At 43.3% G+C, this 24,944-nt stretch overlaps 1 protein-coding gene across 1 annotated transcript in view; it reads left to right on the plus strand.

Annotated features, from left to right (window-relative positions):
• Nucleotides 1–24,510, plus strand: part of C1QL1 (complement C1q like 1) — a 43,733-nt gene extending 19,223 nt beyond the window's left edge. Inside the window, exon 2 of the mRNA XM_061589170.1 lies at nucleotides 24,097–24,510. Within this exon, the coding sequence (XP_061445154.1) occupies nucleotides 24,097–24,276 (180 nt within the window). The 3' untranslated portion in view covers nucleotides 24,277–24,510. The remainder of the gene's footprint in view (nucleotides 1–24,096) is intronic.
• The last annotated feature ends 434 nt before the right edge of the window (nucleotides 24,511–24,944 follow it).

The raw sequence follows: 24,944 nt of genomic DNA on the forward strand, positions 1-24,944 counted from the left end.
CTTCCTCAGATGAAGTCATTGTGAGACTGAGGTTGCCCAAGGAACATGGGGTACTCATAATGCCTTGTCATGGCAGGCAGGTGAGCGGGAGGAGAGGGGCTGGGCTTGCTTCAGGAAACACAATGTCTTCCACTGGCCCTGCCCATCATCCCTACCCCCTGGCTATGTTGGCTGGGGCTGAATGGAGCTGCAGTCCAACATCTGGAGGGCTGCAGATTCCCCACCACAGCCCCATCTAGTCCAACTCCATCCATCTGTTCCAATCCTAGCCATATTGTAAGGCAGGATTGCCTTACCTACCATGGGAACAGAGCTTGGAAAAGTTACTTTTTTGAACTACAACTCCCATCAGCCCCAGCCAGCATAGCCACTGGATTGGGATGATGGGAGTTGTAGTTCAAAAAAGTAACTTTTCCAAGCTCTGCGTGGGAAGTAATAAAGAGAGGTGCTTGAATAACAAATTGCTCCAGAAGACTTCTCTAAGCAAGCCAAGCTAATACAGGGAGTTAAAGACATAGAATGGCCAACGTCTCTATCCAAGGCCTCTGAGGATCACCCCCAATTATTATGTTCCACCAAAACCCATCCACCAAGGAACTGTTCAATTGACTATACAGCTCTGTACCATCATAGAACATCCTTTATATCATTTTTCTGGTGACGATATAACTTTATACAAACAATGCAAATGCAAACAATACAAAATTATATTGATTTAATACCATTTTGGCTCTTACGGCTTCCTTCCAAAGGATCCTGGGAAATGCTGTTCAGTGAGAACGCTGAGAATTCTCTGGTAGGGATTCTACAGTTCCCAAGGTCCATGGGGAGAGGGAAATCAGATGAAGCCTGCAAGGGTATCGCGGTTTCCCAGTGCAACAATCCAAGACGTTAAGAGGACTACCCTCCAACAGATGACTAATAACTGCTCAATGACTGCATATCGAAAAGTCTCCTTCACGAAAGGCCCCTGGTGTGGTACAGAGTTTACCCATCTTTTGTTTATACAATTCTGTTTACAAAAATTCTTTGCATCCTCTACATCTGGCAGTTGCCCAGAAGCTTAAAATTCTGTTTAACACAGGAACCGAGGAAGCTGTCTTATCCTGAGTCAGACCCTTGGTCCATCTAGCTCAGTATTGTCTACACTGACTGGCAGCGGCTCCCCAGTGTTTCAGGCAGGGGACCTTTCCAGCCCTACCTGGAGATGCTGGGGTTTGAACTTGGAACCTTCTACATGCAAAGCAAAGCACTGAGCTATGGCACTTCTGCCTTATTTGTTAGTAAAAATTCTGGCTGGGTAGCCATGTTGCCTCAGTAAAAGAAGCAGAACTGGCCCAAGGTATTTTCCCATCCCATCCCACACCACTGAACTGTGTAACTGAGAAGTGGCAGTATCAGGGGCTTCTGCTGGCTGCGATGGCTATCTTCTGCCTCCACTGTCAGAAGCAGCATGCCTCTGAATGCCAGTTGCTGGGGATCGCAAGTGGGGAGAGTGCTGTTGTGTCCAGGTCCTGCTTGCAGGCTTCCCATAGCCACCTGGCAGGCCACTATGAAAACAGGATGCTGAACAAGATGGGCCTTTGGCCTGATCCAGCTGGCTCTTCTTATGTCCTTCCAACCCAGCTTCCTCTGCCACACTGCAAGAAAATGCAAGGTGCTCCCCTACTCCCACCCCTTCTCCACGATTGTCATGCTGTGTCCCTGGGATCCCTACCAATCTTGCCACTCTCCCAAATGATTGCTTGGGAATCTTAATTACTCAGTGGTCAAGCACATCCTTTGCATCCAGCAAGTCCCAGGTTCAATTCCTGGCCTCTCCAGTTAAAAGGTGGTCTGGTAGCAGGTGAGGTGACAGACCTCTCTGTGAGATCCTGAAGAGCCGCTGCCCACTGGAGCAGGCAATAGTGGTCAGATGGGGAAATAGTCTGACCTGGTATAAGGCCAATTGATTCCTATCCCATGAGTCTGCAGAAGGAACACAGGGAATTTCAAACTTCCTTTCTGGTGGTGGTAGAAGAAGGTTCCATGTTGGCAGAGTAAGGATCTGACCCTCTGCCTGTCAATATCACTTTGGGTCCATTGTGCTTGCTTAATAGTAATTTGCCACCTCTAGAAACAAATCTCTCTCTCCTGGGGAACCATACAGGAGCTGCAGCCGCACACAGAGAACTGTGACAGTGAGACAGATATTGCCCTAGTATTTCTAAGTTAGCAATCCAGTTCCCCGATGAGCATTTGTTTAGTAAGCTGCTGTAGAAGGTGGAGATTCTCTGTTCTGAAAGGAGGGGGAACATGGTTTAATCAGGGTGTTTGTGAACTCATTAATAGCAGACCAGGGTTGCTGCTATTTTGTATAAACAAAAGCCCTCAAACATATGCCACCATGAGCTCTGGCCCATGAAAGCTTATGTCACAATAATCATTTGTTAGTCTTTAAAGATGGCACACAAAACTATTGCTGTCCAGAGCTTGGAAAAGTTACTTTTTTGAACTACAACTCCCATCAGCCAAATCCAGTGGCCATGCTGGCTGGGGCTGATGGGGGTTGTAGTTTTAAAAAGTAACTTTTCCAAGCTCTGCTGTTACCCTTGCACTCAGCTAATCTGGAGCCGTTTGGTTCCATATCAACATTACAAAAGCAGGTCCAAATGACAAAGAATCCTGTGGGACTAACTATTTTATTTGTGACATAAGCTCTCATGACCTGCAGTCCGCATCATCAGATGCCTGAAAAGCATCCATAGTGGCAAATGCTGGGTTTACATTTAGTTCACTTCTGTGTTCCTTGCTGCCTATAATTACGATTAATTGTATATAACTTTTTAAGCACATGAAATGAAGGGAAGGGGACAAACATCACATTTTTTTTTCTTTTTTTAAAAGAACTTCAAACCAACCATGTGATGTTAGTGAGGCTGGATATAGGGGCCCATACAGGAGCAATTGGCTTTGTTACTCAACATGCTCATGGACTTTGTGACAATGGGGCTTAGACACTTACGCTTCTCCCATTTCCCAGCGCGGTAAGAAGTTGCAGAGAGAGTGCTGCAAGGGCTCAGTTTCCTTTGGATGAGAGAGCACTGGAGGCTTGGGGCGCTCTTGCAGTATTTATGTTTATTTACAAATGTGCAAGTGGAACAGAGTGGTGCCACTGCTTCAGGAGTCAGCATAGCAGCCACTTACGCCACATCAGATTCCCAGGCTACAGCTGTCGCCATTCCTTCCAAAGATGCATTCTGATTTTGCTGTCTCCAGCTAAATTCTTAGCCATCTTTTCAATTCAAAATGGCAAACTTTGTTTCAAATTGTTTGCCTCTTCCTCTGTCTATAGGGGTTGACACCTTCTGAAGTATGGATTTCTGGGCTATCTAGAAAAAATAGAGAGAGAGAATAAGGTATGAGTTACACACCATCAGATCACAGTCCATATTGGCACTTCTAATCAAAAATGGATTTTTTACTGTAACTTTCCAAAGCAAAGCAAACACAGTTTTCAATGCAGAAATGCACACACACAGAGAAATGTCATTCTGCAACCATGGACATTCAGCATATGTGTCATTCTATATTTTTTACATATATGAAGGTGGGGCAGAAAAAGTAACCCCCAACTTATTATAAGGACCATTAAGGTTCTTTTATTGAAATCTTTGCCCACTAAGGGCACTTCTAGACAACCTGTTTACTGAGTATTTATCCAGATTTCTTCGCAGGGAAGTTAGATCGCGCCGACTATTTATGAGTATTCATTCTGAATTGTTTGTAGGGAGATTAGATGATATTACATCAAAGCAAGACTTTCCAGTGCATTTTCCTGTCATTTTCCTTATTGAAAAGAATCCAGTCTTTTGGGAAAGTGTTGTTGAGCAAGACCTCCCAAACAACTATAATTGCACAATCAGAATTTGTCAGTATGTGATTCAATCCCACCCAAAATTAGAAAGTCAGGAAGCGCCCTAATTCACAGCAATGAAGAGTGAAGATAGGCAAATCTAATGGATAACTATGTTTCAGTCTCCACATTGGTCCAAGAGGTGTGGATCAGATCATTTTGTATGAGTATGTGGAGATTATCAAATTCCTCCAGCATTTCTAAGCCAGCTTCACAGCTTCAATACGAGGATTTGAAACTTGGGGTTTTCCATAGATAAACACAGCCAGGGCTTAGCTAGGAGGATTCGGCTTGGTAACTTGTTCTGAAAACACCCATCTCAGCCTTGTAATATTGAAATTAGTAAAATAAAGGGGAGCCCCTGAGTATGTGCTGAGTGAGTTGTGCAGCTTTCCCACATCTGGGATTAGGGGGCAGGGTTCTCATAGGATGCATCTGCCCAGCTAGCTTCAGTTCTGGTTCCATTCATTTGAAGCTAAGCATGGGACCCAGCTGTGTGCTTGTCTCTCCCTCTGTCACTGTCCAGACTTTGCTCTGGGAGCTCTGACCCCAATCTGCCTTGCATGAAACCCTACAAGTGGAACTCAAACCCATTTCCCCGATGCACACCTTGGAAGAAATAGCAACACCAGGAGGCCAGTTCTGGAGCAGTAATTTATCTTCACTAGTTAGAGGATAATGTCATAATGGGCTCATGTGCTGTGACAAGGCAGCTCCTTAACGAGTGGAGATAAATGGCCCTGGTGACAGCGCTGAACTGCCTTTTGCTGCCATTGGCGTTTAACTAGCGAACATGTTGCAGAAAGCAGACAGGAGGAATAGTTCTGATGGAAATTAAAGGAACACCGCTGGGTCTGTGGAGAATGTCTGGTTTAGTACTGCATCAGCAGTGAGGAATTTAGTAACAAGGATGCTCAGCACAGTCTATTTTAAACGCCTATTTTTTAAGACAAAAACAGTAAAGACCTGGTGGTTTGTTTGTTTTTTAATGTTTTATTTTTATTTCAGCAGATACAACAACCCACAATTAGCCGGTCACTTTGAATCAGTATGCCTTGCCCTTAAACTGGTTCTTCTTCCCATCTCCCTCCTTAGCTCCCTGGACCTTAGCTTCGGTCTCTCTGAGCCCTTCTGTGTAGTCCCATCTGTCCCTCCCTAGGCCCTGGGAGATGCTTTCTCCCCTTTGATTCCCTCTGTCAGTCTGCGATCGGGAATAAGCCATCAAGGCCATAAGTTATGACACAGAATGACATATAGAATGACAATCACAGCACAGCCAGGACTACTGGATGTTGCCGTTCCGGGCATGCCTTTACATAGGCCTGCACAATCTGTAGCTCATTTCTTTTCCGCCATCCAGGGCACTAAAGATTGCCAGAGGTTACAGACAGGATGTTGGGTCCTATCGAGTTGAATTGGGTGGGTGGGTTTTGCTGATGCTCAGGATGCAAAAGGTTAAAATCTTTGCACCCAGAAAGAAGGTCACAGCTTTTCAAGTCAGACGGGTCTTACTCTGGGCCCCTCCAGGCTTTTTTGGTTTTTGGTTTTGCAGGTATATTCTGAAACATGTCATGATACAATAAAAAATGTAAATGTACTGCCTTCAAGTTGATTCCGACTTATGGCGACCCTATGAATAGGGTTTTCATGAGGCTGAGAGGCAGTGACTGGCCCAAGGTTAATAGTAGTGTGAACATATACTGGAACATCCACACATCGTTCCTCTTTACTTTTTGTTCTGTGATGCTTCCCCAACATTACCACAATATTGCCATCTGGAGGGGCACTCTTGCACTGTAGCGCAACAAAAGCAAGACAAGAAATAAACTGGAACATTTGTGGTGGGAAAAGGAGCAGGATTTCAACAGGACGTTATGGGAGATGCGCTGATTGGAAACGAAGTGGTATCTCTGCCATGACACTTTTGTATGTGCAAGCAGCATTGAAAGCGGGATTGCACACAAGCAGCCCAATACCATCAGGAGCCCAAATCATTGTGAATCCATAATAAAAAGGACATCTGGAGGGGCCCTCATTCTCTTTATTTGTTTTGTACTTCCCTTCATTCACCCACCTGTAAGAACATAAGAAGAGCCTGCTGAATCAGCCGTGGCCCATCTTGTCCATCATCCTGTTCCCGCAGTGGCCAACCAGATGCCTCTAGAAAGCCTGCAAGCAGGACTTGAGTGCAACAGCCACTCTCCTCTCCAGTGGTTTCCAGCAGCTGGTATTCAGAATCATACTGTCTCCGTCCATGGAGGGAGAGCAGTGTCTGTCACATAGCTCACACGTTTGAGTCATCTGGGACTCTTTGCTCTGTGGCCACCACATCACAGTGCAACCATTCTTGGCTTGCAGCACACTGTAGTCTGGACTGTATAATTTGGTATGAGGTGGACTGGGTGAATGGACCTGCCTCAGTAGTGGCTGGTGCCCATTGGGACTGGAAAGGCAAAAGGCGGAGAGGCCAACGACAGGTAAATGAGAGCAACTGGCTGGTACTAATTAATTCTAATTTTACCTGCATTCTTCTTTCTGCTGAGTTCTTGTTGTTGTTATATGCCTTCAAGTTGATTACGACTTATGACGACCCTATGAATCAGTGACCTCAAATAGCATCTGTTATAAACCACCCTGTTCAGATCTTGAAAGCTGAGGTCTGTGGCTTCCTTTATGGAATCAATCCATCTCTTGTTTGATTTTCCTCTTTTTCTACTCCCTTCTGTTTTTCCCAGCATTATTGTCTTTTCTAGTGAATCATGTCTTCTCATTATGTGTCCAAAGTATGATAACCTCAGTTTCATTATTTTAGCTTCTAGTGATAGTTCTGGTTTAGTTTGTTCTAACACCCAATTATTTGTCTTTTTCACAGTCCATGGTATCCGCAAAGCTCTCCTCCAGCACCACATTTCAAATGAGTGGATTTTTCTCTTATCTGCTTTTTTCACTGTCCAACTTTCACATCCATACACAGAGATCAGGAATACCATGGTCTGAATGATCCTGACTTTGAGTGTTCAGTGACACATCTCAGCATTTGAGGACCTTTTCTAGTTCTCTCAATAGCTGCCCTCCCCAGTCCTAGCCTTCTTCTGATTTCTTGACTATTGTCTCCATTTTGGTTAAGGACTGTGCCAAGGTATTGATAATCCTTGACAAGTTCAATGTCCTCGTTGTTAACTCTAAAGTTACATAAATCTTCTGTTGTCATTACTTTAGTCTTCTTGGCGTTCAGCTGTTGTCCTCCTTGTGTGCTTATCTCTTTAACTTTCATCAGTATTAGTTTCAAATCATTAAGTAGTATGGTATCATCTGCATATCTTAAATTATTGATAATTTCTCCCTCCAGTTTTCACACCTCCCTCATCTTGGTCCAATCCCGCTTTCTGTATGTTATGTTCCACATATAGATTAAACAAATAGGGTGATAAAATACACCCCTGTCTTACACCCTTTCTGATGGGGAACCAATTGGTTTCTCCATATTCTGTCCTTATAGTAGCCTCTTGTCCGGAGTATAGGTTGCACATCAGGACAATCAGATGCTGTGGCACCCCCATTTCTTTTAAAGCATTCCATAGTCTTTCATGATCTACACAGTCAAAGGCTTTGCTGTAATCTATAAAGCATAATCTATAACAGTGATTTCCTTCTGAAATTCCTTGGTCTGTTCCATTATCCAACATACATTTGCAAAATGATATCTGGTACCTCTGCCCTTTCTAAATCCAGCTTGGGCATCTGGGATTTCTTACTCCATATATGGTAAGAGTTTTTGTTGTAGAATCTTGAGCATTACTTTACTTGCATGGGATATTAAGGTGGTAGTTGGATAATTACTGCATTCCCTGGGATCCCCTTTCTTTGGAATAGGGATGTATATTGAGTGCTTCCAGTCTGTGGGCCATCATTTTCTTTTCCATATTTGTTGACAATTTTTTGTCAAAATGTGGACAGATTCAGTCTCAGGAGCTTGTAGCAACTTTATTGGTATGCCATCTGTTCCTGGTGATTTGTTTCTTCCAAGTATTTTAAGAGCAGCTTTCAACTCACATTCTAAAATTTCTGGTTCTTCATCATACGGTTCCTCCATGAATGAATCTGTCAACCCTGCATCTGTTGTACAGAATTCTTCAGTGTATTGCTTCCATCTTCCTTTTATTTTATCTCGGTCAGTCAGTTTGCTCCCCTGTTGATTATTCAACATCCCTACTCTTGGTTTAAATTTCCCTTTCATTTCTCTAATCTTTTAAATAGGGCTCTTGTTCTACCCTTGTTGTTGTCCTCTTCTAGTTCTATACAGTAACTATTGTAATAGTTCTCTTTGCCCCTACGTACTAGTCGCTGTATTGTTGCATTTAGGGTTCTGACTGTGTTTCTATCTCCTTTTGCTTTTGCTTTCCTTCTTTCTTTAACCATTTGAAGAGTTTCTTCAGTCATCCATTGAGGTCTTTCTCTCTTTTTAGCTAGAGGTATTGTCTTTTTGCATTCTTCCCTGATAGTGTCTCTGACTTTAATCCATAGTTCTTCTGGTTCTCTGTCAACTAAGTTTAAAGCCTCAAATCTGTTCCTTATTTGATCTTTATATTCTTCTGGGATTATGATTGCTTTGTTGTTCTTTAGCTTTACTCTGATTTTTGATATTACCAGTTCATGATCTGTACCACAGTCTGCTCTTAGTTTTGCTTTCGCAGAAAGTATGGCACTTCTCTATCTTCTGCTACCAATTATATAATCAGTTTGATTCCTATATTGACCATTTGGTGATGTCCATGTGTACAGTCGTCTTTTTGGTTGCTCAAAAAATGTGTTTGCAAGAAACAAATTATTGGCTTCACAGAATTCGATAAGTCTTTCTCCTGCTTCATTTCTATCTCCTAAGCCCCATTTCCCCACAATTCCTAGTTCTTCTCTGTTCCCTGCTTTTGCATTCCAGTCCCCCATGATTATCGGCACATCTTGTTTTGGTGTGTGATCAATTTCTTCCTGTACTTCTGCATAAAATCTCTCCAATTCCTCTTCTTCTGCATTTGCCGTTGGATCTTAGACTTGGATGATGGTTATGTTAATAGGTTTCCTGTTTAATCTCATTGATATCACTCACTCAGACCTTGCATTATAGCTCCTAATTGCTTTTGCTGCATCATTTCTCACTATTAAAGCAACCCCATTTCTTCTTAATTTCTCATTTCCTGCATAAAATATTTTGTAGTTGCCTGATTGAAAATGTCCCATTCCCATCCATATTAATTCACTCATGCCAAGTATTGTAATGTTGATAGGTTCCATTTCTTGCTTGACAATTTCTAACTTTCCCTGGTTCATGCTTCTCACATTCCATGTTCCTATTCTGTACGTCATACAACTCCGGACTCTCCTTTCACATCTGTGCGCATTAGCCTCTGGGCTTCCTTTCGGCTTTGACCCAGCTGCGTCATTAGCGCTACTCGTACAGTACTTGTCCTTTGTTCTTCCCCAGTAGCTCGGTGAGTGCATTTTGACCTGGGGGTCTCATCTTCCAGCACTATGTCATGTTGCATTTTGGATACTCTGTTCATAGGGTTTTCGTGGTAAGAGATATTCAGAGGTGGCTTACCGTTGCCTTCCTCTGAGTTTAGATGCATCTTAGCCTGGTGTCTCAGCTTTGACCATTCCGCTTTGTGTGCCCCTGCTAGGAGTCTAGCCTCTTGGTCTAGAGTCCTGACGGTATTGCTCTCAGCTTCTTCAACACTCTCAAACCCCCTCACCACATTAAGGTGTGTATCCTAGAGGGGGTGCTGAGTTCTACAAGGGCAAAATGGAGGCTAAGGAGGAGCTGCCCCCCGGCTGGTTTTAAGTAACAAAACAGGCAACTGGGCTTAGAGGAACCAAGACTGAGGTTGGTTGGGCAGTACCCCATTTTCCCTTGTGGGCCAGCCTCCATTGGCTTTTGACAGGGGCCGAAGTATGAACACCAGGGGCCTACCTTAGTCTGCTATTAAGGACAGGGGCAAAGTTGGAGGCTGACAAATGTCTTCCATATCCCCATTGGGAGGTTCTTCTGTGAAGGCCTCAATCATATGAGCTGGAACTATGCTAGAGTATATATTGGGTATGGTCTGTGCGCAGAAATGGAATAAAATGGCAGGTGGGGCCAGGGGATAGGTATGATTCAAAATATATATTGCAAACTCTATGCCTGCAACATTTATTTTCAGATTTATAAACCACTTCACAGCTAGAAGCTATTGAAGGTGTGCACAGTAAGATAAAATGATATAAGAAAATATTTAATTCTAAAACCGATATAACCATTTCTACGATTCTATAGTTAAAATTCCATAAAATTTGGCTCTCATTTCAGGGAAAGCCTTCTTTTTTTAAAAAAAGTCAATAGCTGCCTATACATCATGACACTGGGCTCCTGTCTAATTTCAGCTGGTAACCTATTCCAGAGGACTGGAGTTGCAACACTAAAAGCCCAGTTTCTAGGACAAATCAAGCACACCTATGGGGGATTATATACTCTCAGCAGTGCCCCATCTGAGGAGTGTGGTTGCTGAGCAGAGATATGGGGCAAGGGGATCCCTTTGATAACCTGGTCCCAAGTTGTTTAGAGTTTTAAATGCTAAAAGCAAAACCTTGAACTGCACCTGGTAGTATACTGGCAGCCAGTGGAGGTGTTATGGGGAAGGTGACTGGATGCCTGTCAACAACCTAGCTTCTGCATTGTGCACCAGTTGCAGCTTCTGGGTTAAGCTCAAGTGAAGCCCCACATAGAGTACATTGCAGTAATCCAGCCTTGAGTTTACTAGTGCCAGGACCACAGTGGCCACACTATCTCAGTCTAGAAATGGCCATAGCTATCTTACCAACTGAAGGCACTCCTAGCCACTGAGGCCAACTTGTGCCTCAAATGACAAATATGGATCCAGGAGCACCCCCAGACTACATACCTGTTCCTTCAGAGGGAGTGCAACATTGGCAGGTGCTCCCAGCCAGAGTACAGATAATAATGGGACAGACCAGCCTTCCCTATCCTGGTGCCCTCCAAATATTTTAGACTACAACCCCCATTAGCCCCAACCAGTATGTACTACTGGTTGGGCCTGATGGGAGTTGCATTTCAAAACATCTGGCAGGTACCAGGTTGGGAGAGCTTGGATTAGACAGTTCACTAGAGTGGCTCAGTATGAGGTTCTTAGATTCATACAGCTTCATATATGATCCCATGCGAGCAAAGAAGACCCCACATAAAATGCAGACCTGGACTTCTTCATTTAGTCTTTCTTATCTTAAAAAAAAAGTATTTGGTGTTGGTTTGAAGCTGTGTTAAATATTAAGACCATCTACCCTAAGTATTGCCACTCTTCATAGACTGACAGCAGCTTTCCAAAGCACAGGACTTTCCCAGCACTACTGAGATCCTTTCAATCAGGGATGGGCAACCCACGACCCTCCAGATGTAGCTGGACTGCAACTCTCACATCCCTGGCCATTGCCCATGCTGGATGGGGCTGATGGGAGTTGGAGTCCAACAACATCTGGAGGGTCACAAGCTCCCCATCCCCATTTTGAATGGAGCTTTTGAGAGACTGAGCATAGGAGGTTGCATACAGAGTATATTCTGTGTTATTGAGCCGTGTGTGCCTCTTGAGCAAAAACTTGAAGCCACTTCTAGTCAAGCTAGGACTTGAACTCAGACTTCAGTCCACTGCACTACATGTGAGGGAGAGCTGGGGGCGGAAGAGAGAATGATCATAATAGCAATGAAACATTTAAGTGTGGGAAAGAGTATGCTTTGTAGGCTTGGACTGATAACGAAGCCCTCTTGCGTTAGGCTTGCAAGTATCTTTTCATCCAAGAACCCCGCCTCAACAGGAAACACAAAGTCCTAATTAAGAGAGCTCTTGAGACATAAATTGATCACATGGGCCTTGGTTCCTGAGTGGCAAAGACTCTTTCTCACTCTCTAACACCCACCAGGAGACGAGAGCTGGAGATAACCGTGTAAGAGGAGAGATCTACTTTTGACACAGAAGCAGCTGAACTCTAGAGTAACAACCAGAAGGCATGGGAACGTGGCAGCTATCGGAGGATGTGACATGTGTAGGTTTAGAAAATGAAGTGGCAATAGTGGAATCCAGTCCAGCTGGAGTCCTTTCTTCAGATGAGGAGCAAACCACTTCTTTCCAGTCATTGCCACCTTCCTCAGAAATGCAATGTATGAGAGGGGACAGGATCCAACACTGCCTCTTCTGTGATAACTTTGTCCAGGGCGGGGCTGTGCACTACAAGCCAAGCACTGGTAGTGGTGTCCTCAGGGCAGGACTCTGGAGTGGAAGCAGAATGAGCAGGAAGTGTGTGTGTGTACGTGTGGGAGAAATTTGATCCAATTCACATCTGAAGGAGAACTTATCTAATTCGTTGTCCACAACACAAAAAGCAAACCTAAGCAAAGTCATCCTTTGACAATTGCATGTCTCTGAATTTTGCATTGCCAAGAAATGTGTACCACAATGCTATGGTAAAATGTGCATATAAATGCACATATTAATGAATATAACATACAAAATGGATTAGGGGAAATTGCTTTGCAAAACTGTGTACATTAAGAAAAAATGCATACAAAATTTGTACATCCCAAGAAATTTGCACTAAAATTCTGATGAATTTTCATGAGGACTTTTTTTTGTTAAGCAAACTGATGTGGAAATGTAGAGAACTGAACTTCAGATGTAGAGAACTGAAACTGAAAAAAATGAGAAACCAAAATGGGCATCTTTGCTCATCCCTAACAGGAGGAGGCCTAAATGTGGCAGGACTAGCTTACTACATATTGAAAGGGGCACCTATAAGTCCATTAACTCTAGCGTCAGAGGATGCTTCCCAATGGTGTTCCTTGTGGGATGGGTGCTTCTCAGGCATGAAAGGTTTTTGCAGCATCCATACAACATTATTATTCTCAAAATGCCTGCTCATGTTTCCTCCCCCCTCCCCTCCTTTAATCAAGATTTACCTTTTCTGAGGTAAATCCTGAAAGTTACAACAAACAAACCTGTTGCCAGTGATCCATTGGCGATATCTTAATGACCCATTTACAGTATGAAGGTCCTGTCTGGAAACACCCTAAAAGTTCCTCACTGCACCACAGAGTACAGGAGTCCCAATCCTGTGCTTGCCTCATAACGGCTAATGTGGGGGAAGAGATTTTCAGGGGAAGATCAGCAAGTGGGAGAAGGGTACTTACTTAACCCTTCCCCTGTCCCTCCATTTCTTCTCCTCAGCCCTTCTCCCACAGCCATATCCTGTCCCCTTTTCTCCCAGCTGGCTCAGAGAGATCAGAAACAAACTCAGCTTTGAGGGGGAAGGGCATGGGGAATGACAAATAAGAAAGTAAAACAAATCAGCTGCACACATGAGGAGGGTCCCAAGCATTTTCAGATTTTATCAAGGGAATTCTATAAAATATATACATACCTTCTTAAAAGATCCAAAATTACATCTTTGAAAAAAGATAACAACCCAAATAAATTATATCATACAAATTCTATTTTATATGAAGCTTAAATATTCACATCCATTACATACAAATGTATAATGCATAAAATATTTGATTTTATATCAAATCATATTTGAGTTGAATTATAATTTAGACTTAACCAGTGCTGCTGCTGCTGCTGCTTTGTAAAAAATGAAATGCCAGAACTTATATCTTGATATAAATGCTGTGGGCGCCAGCACAAAATGGTTGCCATGGGCAGCCAAAACTCCCTACTCTGTGCCAGTAAGTACCATCACAAAAAAAGCACTGGGCTTAACCCCCCCTTTTATATATTATCTGTTGAACAACATTTTTTAAAAGATACATTTGGCAAAGAACCATGCAGTTCCACCTTATCTTAAACATTAAAATGTACACATATTTAGTCAAATGTATCTAAATGTTTTAAATAAACACATCTTTCTCTTACCCTATTCTGAAAGTTCAAACAGATACAACAGTATTTTGTAATACAATGGTAAAACAAAATCATTGGATTACAAAACAAAAACCCAAAATTACAAACCATTCCAAACCTTCTTTTAAAAACTTACAAAGAGCTACTTTGCAGCCATGGAAGTGGGACATGAGCCAAAGTTACAAGCTTGTCAGCCCTTGGCCAATTCAACACATAGCCCATCTTTTAAAAAAATGTGTTGCCAGCTTGGGACGCTTGTTGAGCAGCTCAGCTATGGTGCAAAGTGTGCTTTACTTTGTTCCAAAAAAGCTCAGGCAGCATTAGAGCATCAACGGCATTTGGGAATGCTCTGTGAAAATGAACAGACTGGTTGGAAGATTTCAGGTTAGCGAAATCAGTTCCCTCCACTCCCACTGTGGATACACCATAAGATTAGATAATGATGACTGGCATCAGAGGTTGGCATTGTCAGCTACGTGTGTCAAGGCCCACATCTCAGCAAGGGGGTTCACTGTTGACAAACAGTCTCCTAGCCCTGCTGGTTCTCCTCTTGCCACTGTTGCTTGCCTGCCTGCCTGCTTGCATGCAGAGGAGGGGGGCAAGGAGAAGAAGCAGTAACTTCTGCCGCCTTCTCATTCACTTGCCCTTTCCCCCTAGGTGCAACAGTGAGAACTGGGTCCACAGGGAGAGGGAGTGGGTGATGACAGGGAAGCAGAGTGGTGCACTGAAGGCATCTTGCCCAAGGCCCCCTCCTCACACAGCAGGAGAGTTGCATGATCTTTGACTGGTTCTCACATGCACATATTCAGCACTGAATGATTCAAAACGGAATGTGTGTTCATTATCCCCATGAAAAATATCTTGTGTTGATTTGACATCAGGAGTGGCAAAATGTCTGCCTATTCTAATTAATCCATGATGGTGCATTGGCACATGCAATGCAAGTAGGGTTGCCAGGTCTCCAGTTTTCATCTGGAGACTCTGGATTTTGGGGGTCCAGATCTCCAGGTGAGTCACCTTAATCTCCAGACTCTCAGTTTTCATTTTAAAAAAAAGTTTCTAGGTGGTCTGGTTCATGAGATATACATCAAAATGTCCGCTGCCCCCCGTCAACTTCTGTTAAATGAGCTTGTAGCTGGCTGCCCTAACCTCGCCCTTTCAGGTTTGTAGCCAATAAATGAAGTCAGCATTGTGATTGACAAGGCAGTAGCTAAACCCCATTGCAATACCAAAAAATGGTTGTTTTTTCCTGCTTATCTGAAAATCTCATAAATTGAGTAAGTATATAGTTTTCAGTCTTACTCTCTCTTGTGTGCAAGAGTCAAACAAGTTTAAATTTTCCTGGGCTGCTGAAGAGGGCAGTGTTTGAAAACATTCCCAATATGAAGCTTTAATCCAATACTCGCTTTTCTGCAAAGCTTGGCAAAGTTACTTTTTTGAACTGCAGCTCCCATCAGCCCAACCCAGTGGCCATGCTGGCTGGGGCTGATGGGAGTTGTAGTTCAAAAAAGTAACTTTGCCAAGCTCTGCTTTTTCGGGAGTAAAGCTGCAACGTTAATCCCACATACCTGGAGTAAACCCCATTGAATTCAATAGGACTTACTTTTGAGTAGACATGGTTAGGATTGTGCTGTAAACTGATGGGACATTTGAGTGAACATAGCAAAGAACTGTGTTTGTGTTTTAAAACTTCCTTTCCCCCTCCAATCCTATTTTTAAAGCAATTAGGCAGGGCTTACTTAGGTATCACTGCTTTTATTATGCAGGAAAATAATACTGTTTTTATTTTTTAAAGAAAATATTCTGCAATGACCAACTGGTTTTTACAACAAACTATTATATAGGGTATGTTGATTATTTATTTATTTGATTATTTGATTTATATCCCGCCCTTCCTCCCAGCAGGAGCCCAGTAAATCATCACTGTATTTTCTTTTTCTATTTGCATTTCATTTACCTTTAACCTCACTGCCTTACATCCATAGAAGAAACAACAGTGGTTCCATACACTCAGCTCCACCCCCTTAAACCACTGGTGATACACCTTGCTGGCTGCATGATGGTTTTGTTTCTTGCCCAATAGTGGTAAAAGAGAATTCACATACTGGGAAATGTAGCTTCAATTGCTGTTGTTCTCAATCTACTGCCTGTGAAGGTAGACCAAACCATGTGTTTCTTCTCTCTGTCAATTATTACTCACTGGCTGTCAAAGTGAGTTTATAGCAGCACACAAGGTAGACAGAAAAGGGTAGAGAATCTTCTTACTCTTACTCATTTCAGAGCTTGGAAAAGTTACTTTTTTGAACTACAACTCCCATCAGCCCAATCTAGTGGCCATGCTGGCTGGGGCTGACGGGAGTTGTAGTTCAAAAAAGTAACTTTTCCAAGCTCTGTATCAGACCTCTTTCTAAAGTGAAGGGTCAAATCTGTAAAGAAGTTTGGAGCAGTCATGTTAAAAGATAGGGGCAGGGCATTCCAGGCAGGGGGTTGCAAACCTGCTTGAATATGGATATCTTTGCAGAGGATCCCTAGTCAAGCTTTAGCAATAGCACAATCAAAACTATATGTACTTAGAAAGTTCTGTGGGGCTTAGTCCCTTAGTAACATCTTTAACCCTTTTTTAAAAAGATGTTTTTAAAGGGTTTTTTTAGTTTTTTTAAATGTTTTTAACGTTGTTTTGTTTTAATTGTATTTTAAGGTCTTTTTATGATGTTTTAAAGTGTTTTTAATGTTTCTGTTTGCCACCCTGGGCTCCTGCTGGAAGGAAGGGCGGGGTATAAATAAAATAATAAATAAATAAATAAATAATAACTGCGTTTAGAATTGCAGCCCTCAGGGACCTCCATCTCTACTTCTGGGTGCTCCCATCTAACATCTCCACAACATTAGGCTCTTCTTCCTACAATGGCCTTCTGGTGACTGGCCTGGCCTGAGGGCACTTAAACCCTTCTTGCCAGAAGCAAGTAGGCTAGATTAAATGTTCCCTACCCAGGCTCCATCTTTTAGCTAAGATCTTAATTTTCAATCAGATAAATGTTTTTCTTTGAATTGTATGTGCCAAGCAACTGTGGTTGATGTATAATGTATCATGCTTCATGACATCAATTGGGCCTGCCCCTGAGTCATCACTCAGGCCCGCCCGTGTGGTATCACTCGGGCTCAGCCCCGTAACATCACTTGGGCCCGCCCCTGAAATCTCAGGGTTTGGGATGCTTCTAACCTGACAACCTTAGTTGCAAGTGCCCTGTCATGGAACGAGAATGCATGTATGAAGCAGCTCCATGGTCTACATGTTTTCTGGGCCAATCACATAAGTAGTCTAGGGAGGAAAACCTGGCCGAGGCAGGGGGGAGGTGAGAGAGAGCCAAGCCTGGCCTTCTTTTGCCTTGAACAGCAGCTTGATCTGCAAAAATCAGCAAGAGAACCTTCTCACACCATCACCTGATAATTCCTGCAGATCAAGCTGTGCAGGAGCAGGGGACAGTAAAACTACATTTGCACCCTCCATTGCTTTTTTTAAAAGTCACAGCCCCAACAGTATACACACACACACACACACACACAGGAAAGCTTAGTTTGTCGAAAGGAGGAAGAAAGCACAGGCTAGATGACTGTTGAAAGAAAGGACCTTCAACTGAAGCAATAAAAGAGGTGGAGGTGGGGGAGAGGAAGTTTGGCTGATGCAATACCTGCTAATCATACGGAGAAGGGGCATATGGTCGGCCAGGACCTCTCGCTGGGCTGAGGCATACTTGTAGCAACTCAGCAAATTGTAGGCAGTTGAAGGAGGGGGAGAATCCACCTTTATCTCTGCTTTTACAAAGCTTTCACCCTTATACTAAAGCCACTGCTCTCCTCCCCCCCATTACCCAGTACATAAGGCAGAACTCACACACCTTGCTTTAAATCAAGGCGCTCACGCACATATACTGGCAAAGGCACCATCTAAACCACTGAACCCTGTTTATTCCTTGAGCAGCTACAATTTTGGTTCTACAGACCCAAGGTTGCTTCTGCCCAAGGGTCTGTAGCCATTTCTTTTCCACAATCAGCTGGAAGTGGAATTTATTTTATTTATTTATAAATATATTGGTATACTGCTATTTCATTGAAAAACATCAAAGCAGTTTACAATAAGTAAAAAGCTATACGATAAAAACCATTAAAAATACAGTAAAAACAAAGGTCAGCTATGGCAAAAAGGCATCTTAACTACCTGCATAAGCCTGGCGGAACAGAAAGCAAGTGGTTCCACATGGCTCTTAATATAGCAGTATATTGTCTAGCAATGCCTATCCCCATGATACTTCTATAACATTTATTCAGAAATAAGACCCATTTACAGCTATCCTCTGCAATATGAGTTAATAGCTTCCTTTTTCTGCTCCTTATATTATTTCCTTTTCAGTGCAGCAGCAGCAGCATTATTATTGATTAACAACAGTCTTTTAACTGCATCTAAATTAGTTACTTCCTGTTCCTGCCAAGAAAGGTGCTATAATTGCTGATTTCCTGCTCATTTTTAAAAATTTGAACTAGCAACAGAGAACTGTAAAAAAATGATGAGAAAAATAATGAAAGGAAACAATATTTAAAATGCACCTTTGAGCAATAGGAATTGAATAATTAAGGTGCAGCACTTAAAAGACTATGGGAGTTTCCAGACTGTTGCTGTTCTCAGGTGGGATTAATTCACATACTATTAAATTCAGGTTGTGCAATTAAAGCTGATTTGGAACTCTTGCACAACAAACCTGCTTCCCCAAAAGATCTGACTTTTTGTGATAAGGAAAGTGATGGGAAAATGCACTGGAAAGTGTGGGATACTACTTGCTACATCATCTAGTCTCCCTGCAAACAAATCAGAGTGACTGCTCATTAAATAGCCAATATCGTCTAATCTCCCAGCAGACAAATCAGGATGAATGCTCAATAAACAAGTCATTTGAAAAGCACCCTGCCCACCAGTAATGCTGTTGCATCAAACAGGAAGCAATAGCAAGGAGTAAGCTGCTAATTAAAGGCAAAGAAACCCTGAAACTCTCAATAGCTTTTCTGTCAGCCCATTCTGAATTTGCATTCTAAATAATCAACACAAGTAAAATCTGGCCAAAAGGGCAACACTGAAAACCTTGGAGGGAGGAACTCTCACAGGAACACAGCAGGCAATGACACTTCTGGATCCACTCTGTAAAAAATGAGTTAATAAAGGATGACAGTTGAAGTGCCAGACAAAGCTGCCCGAGCAAAAGCAATGCAAGCAATCCAAGCAACTATTTCTATAAACGGGCATATGTACTAGATATGTGTAGAAAAGGCTTCATCCTTTTACTTGATAAAGGCTGAATGTTTGACCTGTGCTGATTACATTATAATTATCATTAGATATAGACAAACCAGCGCAACAAATACTCTTTAAAAAATGCCACTTTTCCAAGGCTGAGTCTCACTGAAATCCCAGCGGCCAGGCAAAAGGAGTCACATGGCCAATAACCATGTCTCCTCTTAAGCAACACTCTACTGTGGAACGTGGCCACAAGTCTGACTTGGAGGAAAGGTGGGATATTAATGCAGTAATAAAATAAATACATTTCAGCTGAATAATGTGACCCCGGCCTCAGTCAATCTGCTGACCTTTTATTATTGTTGTTGTTATAATAACGAAGCAGCGATGTAGTAGTAGTGGGGATGCTAGATTGTGAAGACAAAGGGGTGGCTAGATTGAGTAGGAGGGTTAGTGCTTTTAGGCCTTGGGATGATCATCAGAACTGATGAACCGGTTAGCATGCACTTGGGGAATGAGAGTGGAGCAGAAGACAGATCAGTGCGCGTGCACACACACAAACACACCTGCTCCTCCTGCAAGCATCTGTAGGCATGCATGCATTTCGGCACATGGGGGAAACCCTCAACTGCTGCAGCATCTTGGAGAGAGAGATTGGAGGAGCAGTGTGTAGGTGAAAGAAAGGGGGGATACTGGCACACACAGCCTCAGAGATGGGGGGTGAGCAAGTCCTGAGTTTCCTCATTGCTCCTTTGCTCCGTCTGGGCTGAAGGCAAGATCTGGGCGGCCTCGCAAATAAGAATAATTTTTAAAAGGAGGTGGCAGCGAAGCAGGAGCCCAGAAAGGCAGGCAGGCAGGCTGGCTGCCAGGAAGGAAGAGGGAAAGCAGCCTTTCCTTGCAGTCTTGCTTCTTTTTGCTTCACGAAAAGCCCTCTCTCATGCTAAGTAAGGGTGTTGTCGGCAGCAGCAGTGCAAGGAGATGGGAGTCAGCCATAGTAATCCCCTCTTCTTCCTGGAAGCTCCACCCTCAGCCTCCTTTGGCATCTGCCACACATTTTATAGGCAGATGCTTGCCCTCGGCATGCCTGAAAGATGCTCTGGTGCAAAAGTCCTCCCCTCTTGTAGGGGAGGTGTCATCTGCAGCAGCAGTGGGGAGAAGACAGCATCCAGGGAGTGAAGACTTTTAAAAAATAATAATAAATAATTAATGTATTTACTGTTTGTGGCCCTCTCTGGATTACTTTGCAGCTCCCATGGGGGTCATGGCCCCTAGGTTGGGAACCACTGTCCTAGCTTTTCACCAGGAGTCAAAGAATAACTTTAAAAGTGGACTGGTCCAATTTACTAGGGGTGGGGAATAAGCGTTTCTGGACCAGTCTTTGGATTCAGTTTTGGTTTCAGTGTATGACACCCTCCTTTTTGCTACCACTGCATTTGCATACTGGGAAAGGCTTTGCCTGTCATGCTCTATTAAAAGCACAGAAACCCTACCAAAAAGAAAACTGAATGAAAACGGGCATATTGGAAATTTGAAGCCGCACCTCATTATCATCAATTTTTCTGAGTTTTTGGCTTCCCTTTTAAAAGTTTAGCACCCATACTCATGTGGACTAGAATCTTGCCACTTTTAAAAAACAAAAACATCACGCTGAGAATTACCAGAGTTTCCAATATAGATGCAATATATTCTGGACAAGTTCTGCAGCCTGTAGCACAATCACTGACATAAAGATTTCCAGTCTTAGCATGCAAAAATTGTAACCCTTGTACATCTGTTTCACAGAGCCTGTGACTCTGTCAACAACTGACATTTTGTTGTGACTTTTAGCCTCTGTGATCTTGTCCCTTTGTTGCTCTTCTTCAAAAAATAGGCATAGACCCTGTGGCCAATAAGTCACCTGCCACAATAATAACTATACACAAAGAGCATCTGCTTTTAACTACAGACAAATCCCACCATGTGCCTCCATAAGTGGGGATTGGTTAGTTCTTTCTCCAGAAATTCCTTCAGGTATCTGGTTGTCATTAAAAGCAAAGGGTCTCCCCACCTAGGCCATAAAGCAGCTTTCAAGTTCAATTTTAATTATAGTACAGCCCATGAAAAATGAGGGCCTTTTCCACAACTACTTCTGTGCATTTGGACGTGGGGGGAAAACCCCACCTATCTTGGCTCAGAGCCACTTGTGCTCACCAGGATGGATGGTCCAAGAGTGCTCAGATGAGCGATGGGCAAGCATCTAACTGCACATGTTGAAAATAATTCGGGGAAATTCGAGTGTCCAGTATGAATGCTCAAAAACCCACTTGAACCTCCACTCCCCCTTCTCTGTCTGTTCCTTCCCCAAGATGAAAATATCTTACCTTAGAGAAGGGGGATCAATAAGCTGTGAAGTGCTACTATGAACACAGGAAATGTCCCATGGGCCTCATGTCAGCAGCATTCCTGCTGAGAGTTTCAGCCAAAAATGATACTCCACTGCCATTTTTTTACTGGAAGGAAGAGTATAGCAGCAATGGAGGCAGGATGCAAGTCTCAATTTGAGTCAGGCCACTGGCAGTTAGTGGCTCCATGTCACACTAGGTTTTTGGCCAAACTTTGAAGGAGCTGTCAAAGGTGCTGAAGGTACTGCTTGAAAGGGCCTGTACTCAACTCAGATTGGGGTAACTGTCCATATGGGAGGAATTCAGTTTTAAAGTACCCCTTGAAATATTTACTGCATCTCCATCTCAGATTAAGAATCTAGGATAGAACCAGGAGCTTGATAGGATGAGGCAGAACTAGAGATGGGGGAGAAATTCATTTCTGTTTGCATTTTAATATTACTTAATTCACACTTTCTGAAACAATGTGCGCACTGAAACACTGCTATCTTTCCAATTTGTACTTCTCTGAATTTTGTGATGCAGTTCCACAGCCAACGATAACACATACAAAAATATGTATCTTTGTGAAAAGTGGACATTAAAAATGTATATATTAGTGAAAACAACACAAAATGCATCATATTAGGGGAAAGTGTCTGTAAAAGTGTGTATATCAGGCAAAAATTGCATACAAAAAATATGTCTTAGGAGAAACTTAGGAGAAATGCTGATGAATTTTCATGAGAACTTATATATATAAGTTTGAGGTTTTTAATATATATTTGAGGTTTTAGGTTTTTAATATATATATTAAAAACCTCAAACTGATGCAGAAATGTGGAGAACTGAAGACTGGAAAAATGAGACACAGAGGGAAACCAAAATGGACAGATTCATCCCTCCCTAGGTAGAACCTTCATGTGACCTGAGCTGGTAGCTGCAATGGTGTCCACTGCCCATACATAGAGGTGTTGTTGTTGCAGCACAGATGAGGTCAGCACCTTCTTTGGCCACCTGCTACAGCAATGATGCTGAGAGAAAGGTGCCCAAGTCCTATATCTGGAGTCCGTACTCAAAGGCCCTGGTGTCTCTCAGTCATCCCCAGCACCTATTGCCACATACTACTCACTTCCAGAGCTTGGAAAAGTTACTTTTTTTAAACTACAACTCCCATCAGCCCCAGCCAGCATGGCCACTGGAGTGGGCTGATGGGAGTTGTAGTCCAAAAAAAGTAACTTTTCCAAATTCTGCTCACTTCCTAACATGCTGAATAACACATTGAAGAGTGGCTACTGCATGCAAAACTTGGTTTCTCAAGGCAGCACCCTCTGCCAGGCATGTGCGTGCACCTACACGCATGCTTGCACACACACCCCACACATTTTCAAAATGGGAGAAGATTTTGTGATCTGCCCAGAAGCACAGCACAACTTCCTGTCAATGGAAGCTGAGCTAACTAGCATCAGGACAGAGGGCAGGTTTTGCTCTTGTCATAATTTTATACCCAAGAGCCATGCTTTATTATTTTTTTTCTGTGGGACTAAATGGCAACCATGCATGGGGTGGAAGTAAAGGGGTGCTCCCAATACCTCTATTAGTGTTGAGGCTAAATCTGGCTCCTGCCTCTAGTGAGCCCAGTTTTTTGGGTGGGTGGAACAGGTCTTGCTGCTCCTGTGATTGTGATTCCCAATGCAGACTGTTTTTCTTTTCACCACAAAACTGAGCCTGATGGTATCTTTGTAAGTCCAGCCCACCACTAGCTCCAAAGTCCTTGGGAAACAGACTCAAGGTGGGGCAGGGCTCCACTGGTTCCCCCACACACACTTATCTCAACGGTAGGCTGAAGCACCCCTCCCCAATGCAGCTGATGTTCTTCACTGCTATTTCTGGTTGCTTGCCAGAGCATGGGCATGGAAATGGCCATGTCAACAAAGACAAGCAGCAGGATCAACCATTCTCTGGCTGGGAATGGACCCTCCTGCGGCTCTGAGACCCAATGGAAACTAGTCCATTATGGCAAATGAGGCACTGCCCCACCAATCTCAGCCAGCCTTTAGCCAGCCCTAGCTCCGCCTTCTTTCTTCCAACCAGTCACAGAGGGGGTGGCTCTGCCTCTCATTGGCTCTGGCTCAACCTACTGTTGGTCTCCCTGCCTTCCACCCCACCAGTCCAATGGGCACCAGCTGGCACTTCAGCAGCTGCCCAAGTATGCCAGTGTCCAGTGCTGGCCTTGCCCCAGTCCTTCATTTGCACAGAGTCAGCCTCGATTCTCTTTCTTGGTCACCCTAACAAAGAGTGCATGTTGCTAGATGGGCTTTCAGAGAAATGAAATGAGAGGTTTTATATCCCAGCTCAGTAGCCAGCAGGTTGGCAATTTGCAGTGGAGAAGTGACTATGGCTTCTCTTTTGCTCCCTGCCTCCTATTACAAGTGACTTACTTTGCAATATGAAATTAGACAGGAGGCAGATACATACATGCGTATAGCCCTAGACAACTTTCACTCCCATTGCTGTCACTAATGGTTTGATCTTTTTTCCTGTCTGTATTCTTTTTTTTCCCTTCTCTCTCTCTCTCTCTCTTTTCCAACCTACGTACACCCTCTCCTACCCCAGGTGCGGGCCAGTGCCATCGCGCAAGATGCTGATCAGAACTACGACTATGCTAGCAACAGTGTCATCCTACACCTGGATGCTGGCGACGAGGTTTTCATCAAGCTGGATGGGGGCAAAGCCCATGGGGGCAACAACAACAAATATAGCACCTTTTCAGGCTTCATCATCTATTCAGACTGAGGGCTATCTGCAGCCACGCTGGTTCCCAGCCCCCTGGATTTCTATATGCGGCAAAGTCAGCTGCAGAATTCACCTCCACCCACATCTTTGCACACTGACAGTCTCCCTCACCGGGTGCAGGAATGCGGTGGTTAGGTCCCTGTTGCCCTTTCCCCCTAGGGGGCACTGTAGAGGAACAACAGATGATTTAAGTCAACCACCATTTCTGTCTCTTTTTCCTTCCATGCATTTCTAGGTTTACTCACCCTTTTAAGGGTGTATTCATTTTTGGAAAGAAGGCTAAAGAAAGCAAAGGGCTTGCTTAAAGGGGCTCGGAGGAGGCTTGGGGGAGGGTCTGGAGAACTGATAATCGCACCATCCTCCAGCACATTTGCCTCTCCATCCCATAGGACTTGTTGAGACTCAAGCTGAAAAGCTGGAGGCCAAGATTTGGACTCAGATCCTCAAATCTGCATGCCCACATTTCAAATTTGGATTTGAGTTCTATCTGTGTGATAGATAGTCTGTGTGTATACAAACTTGAATGCTTAAAACGCATGAAGTTTTTAATGTGGAAGAAAATTTGCAAGTGGTTGTGAGGGAAACAAAATTAATATATAATTTTGAATTTGAAGGGGAAAAAGTCAGCGATAACATCCCAAAAATTTCAAACTGATGTGAAATTGTGG

Source organism: Rhineura floridana, chromosome 11 (genome assembly GCF_030035675.1).
Source record: "Rhineura floridana isolate rRhiFlo1 chromosome 11, rRhiFlo1.hap2, whole genome shotgun sequence".
NCBI classification, from domain to species: Eukaryota; Metazoa; Chordata; class Lepidosauria; order Squamata; family Rhineuridae; genus Rhineura; species Rhineura floridana.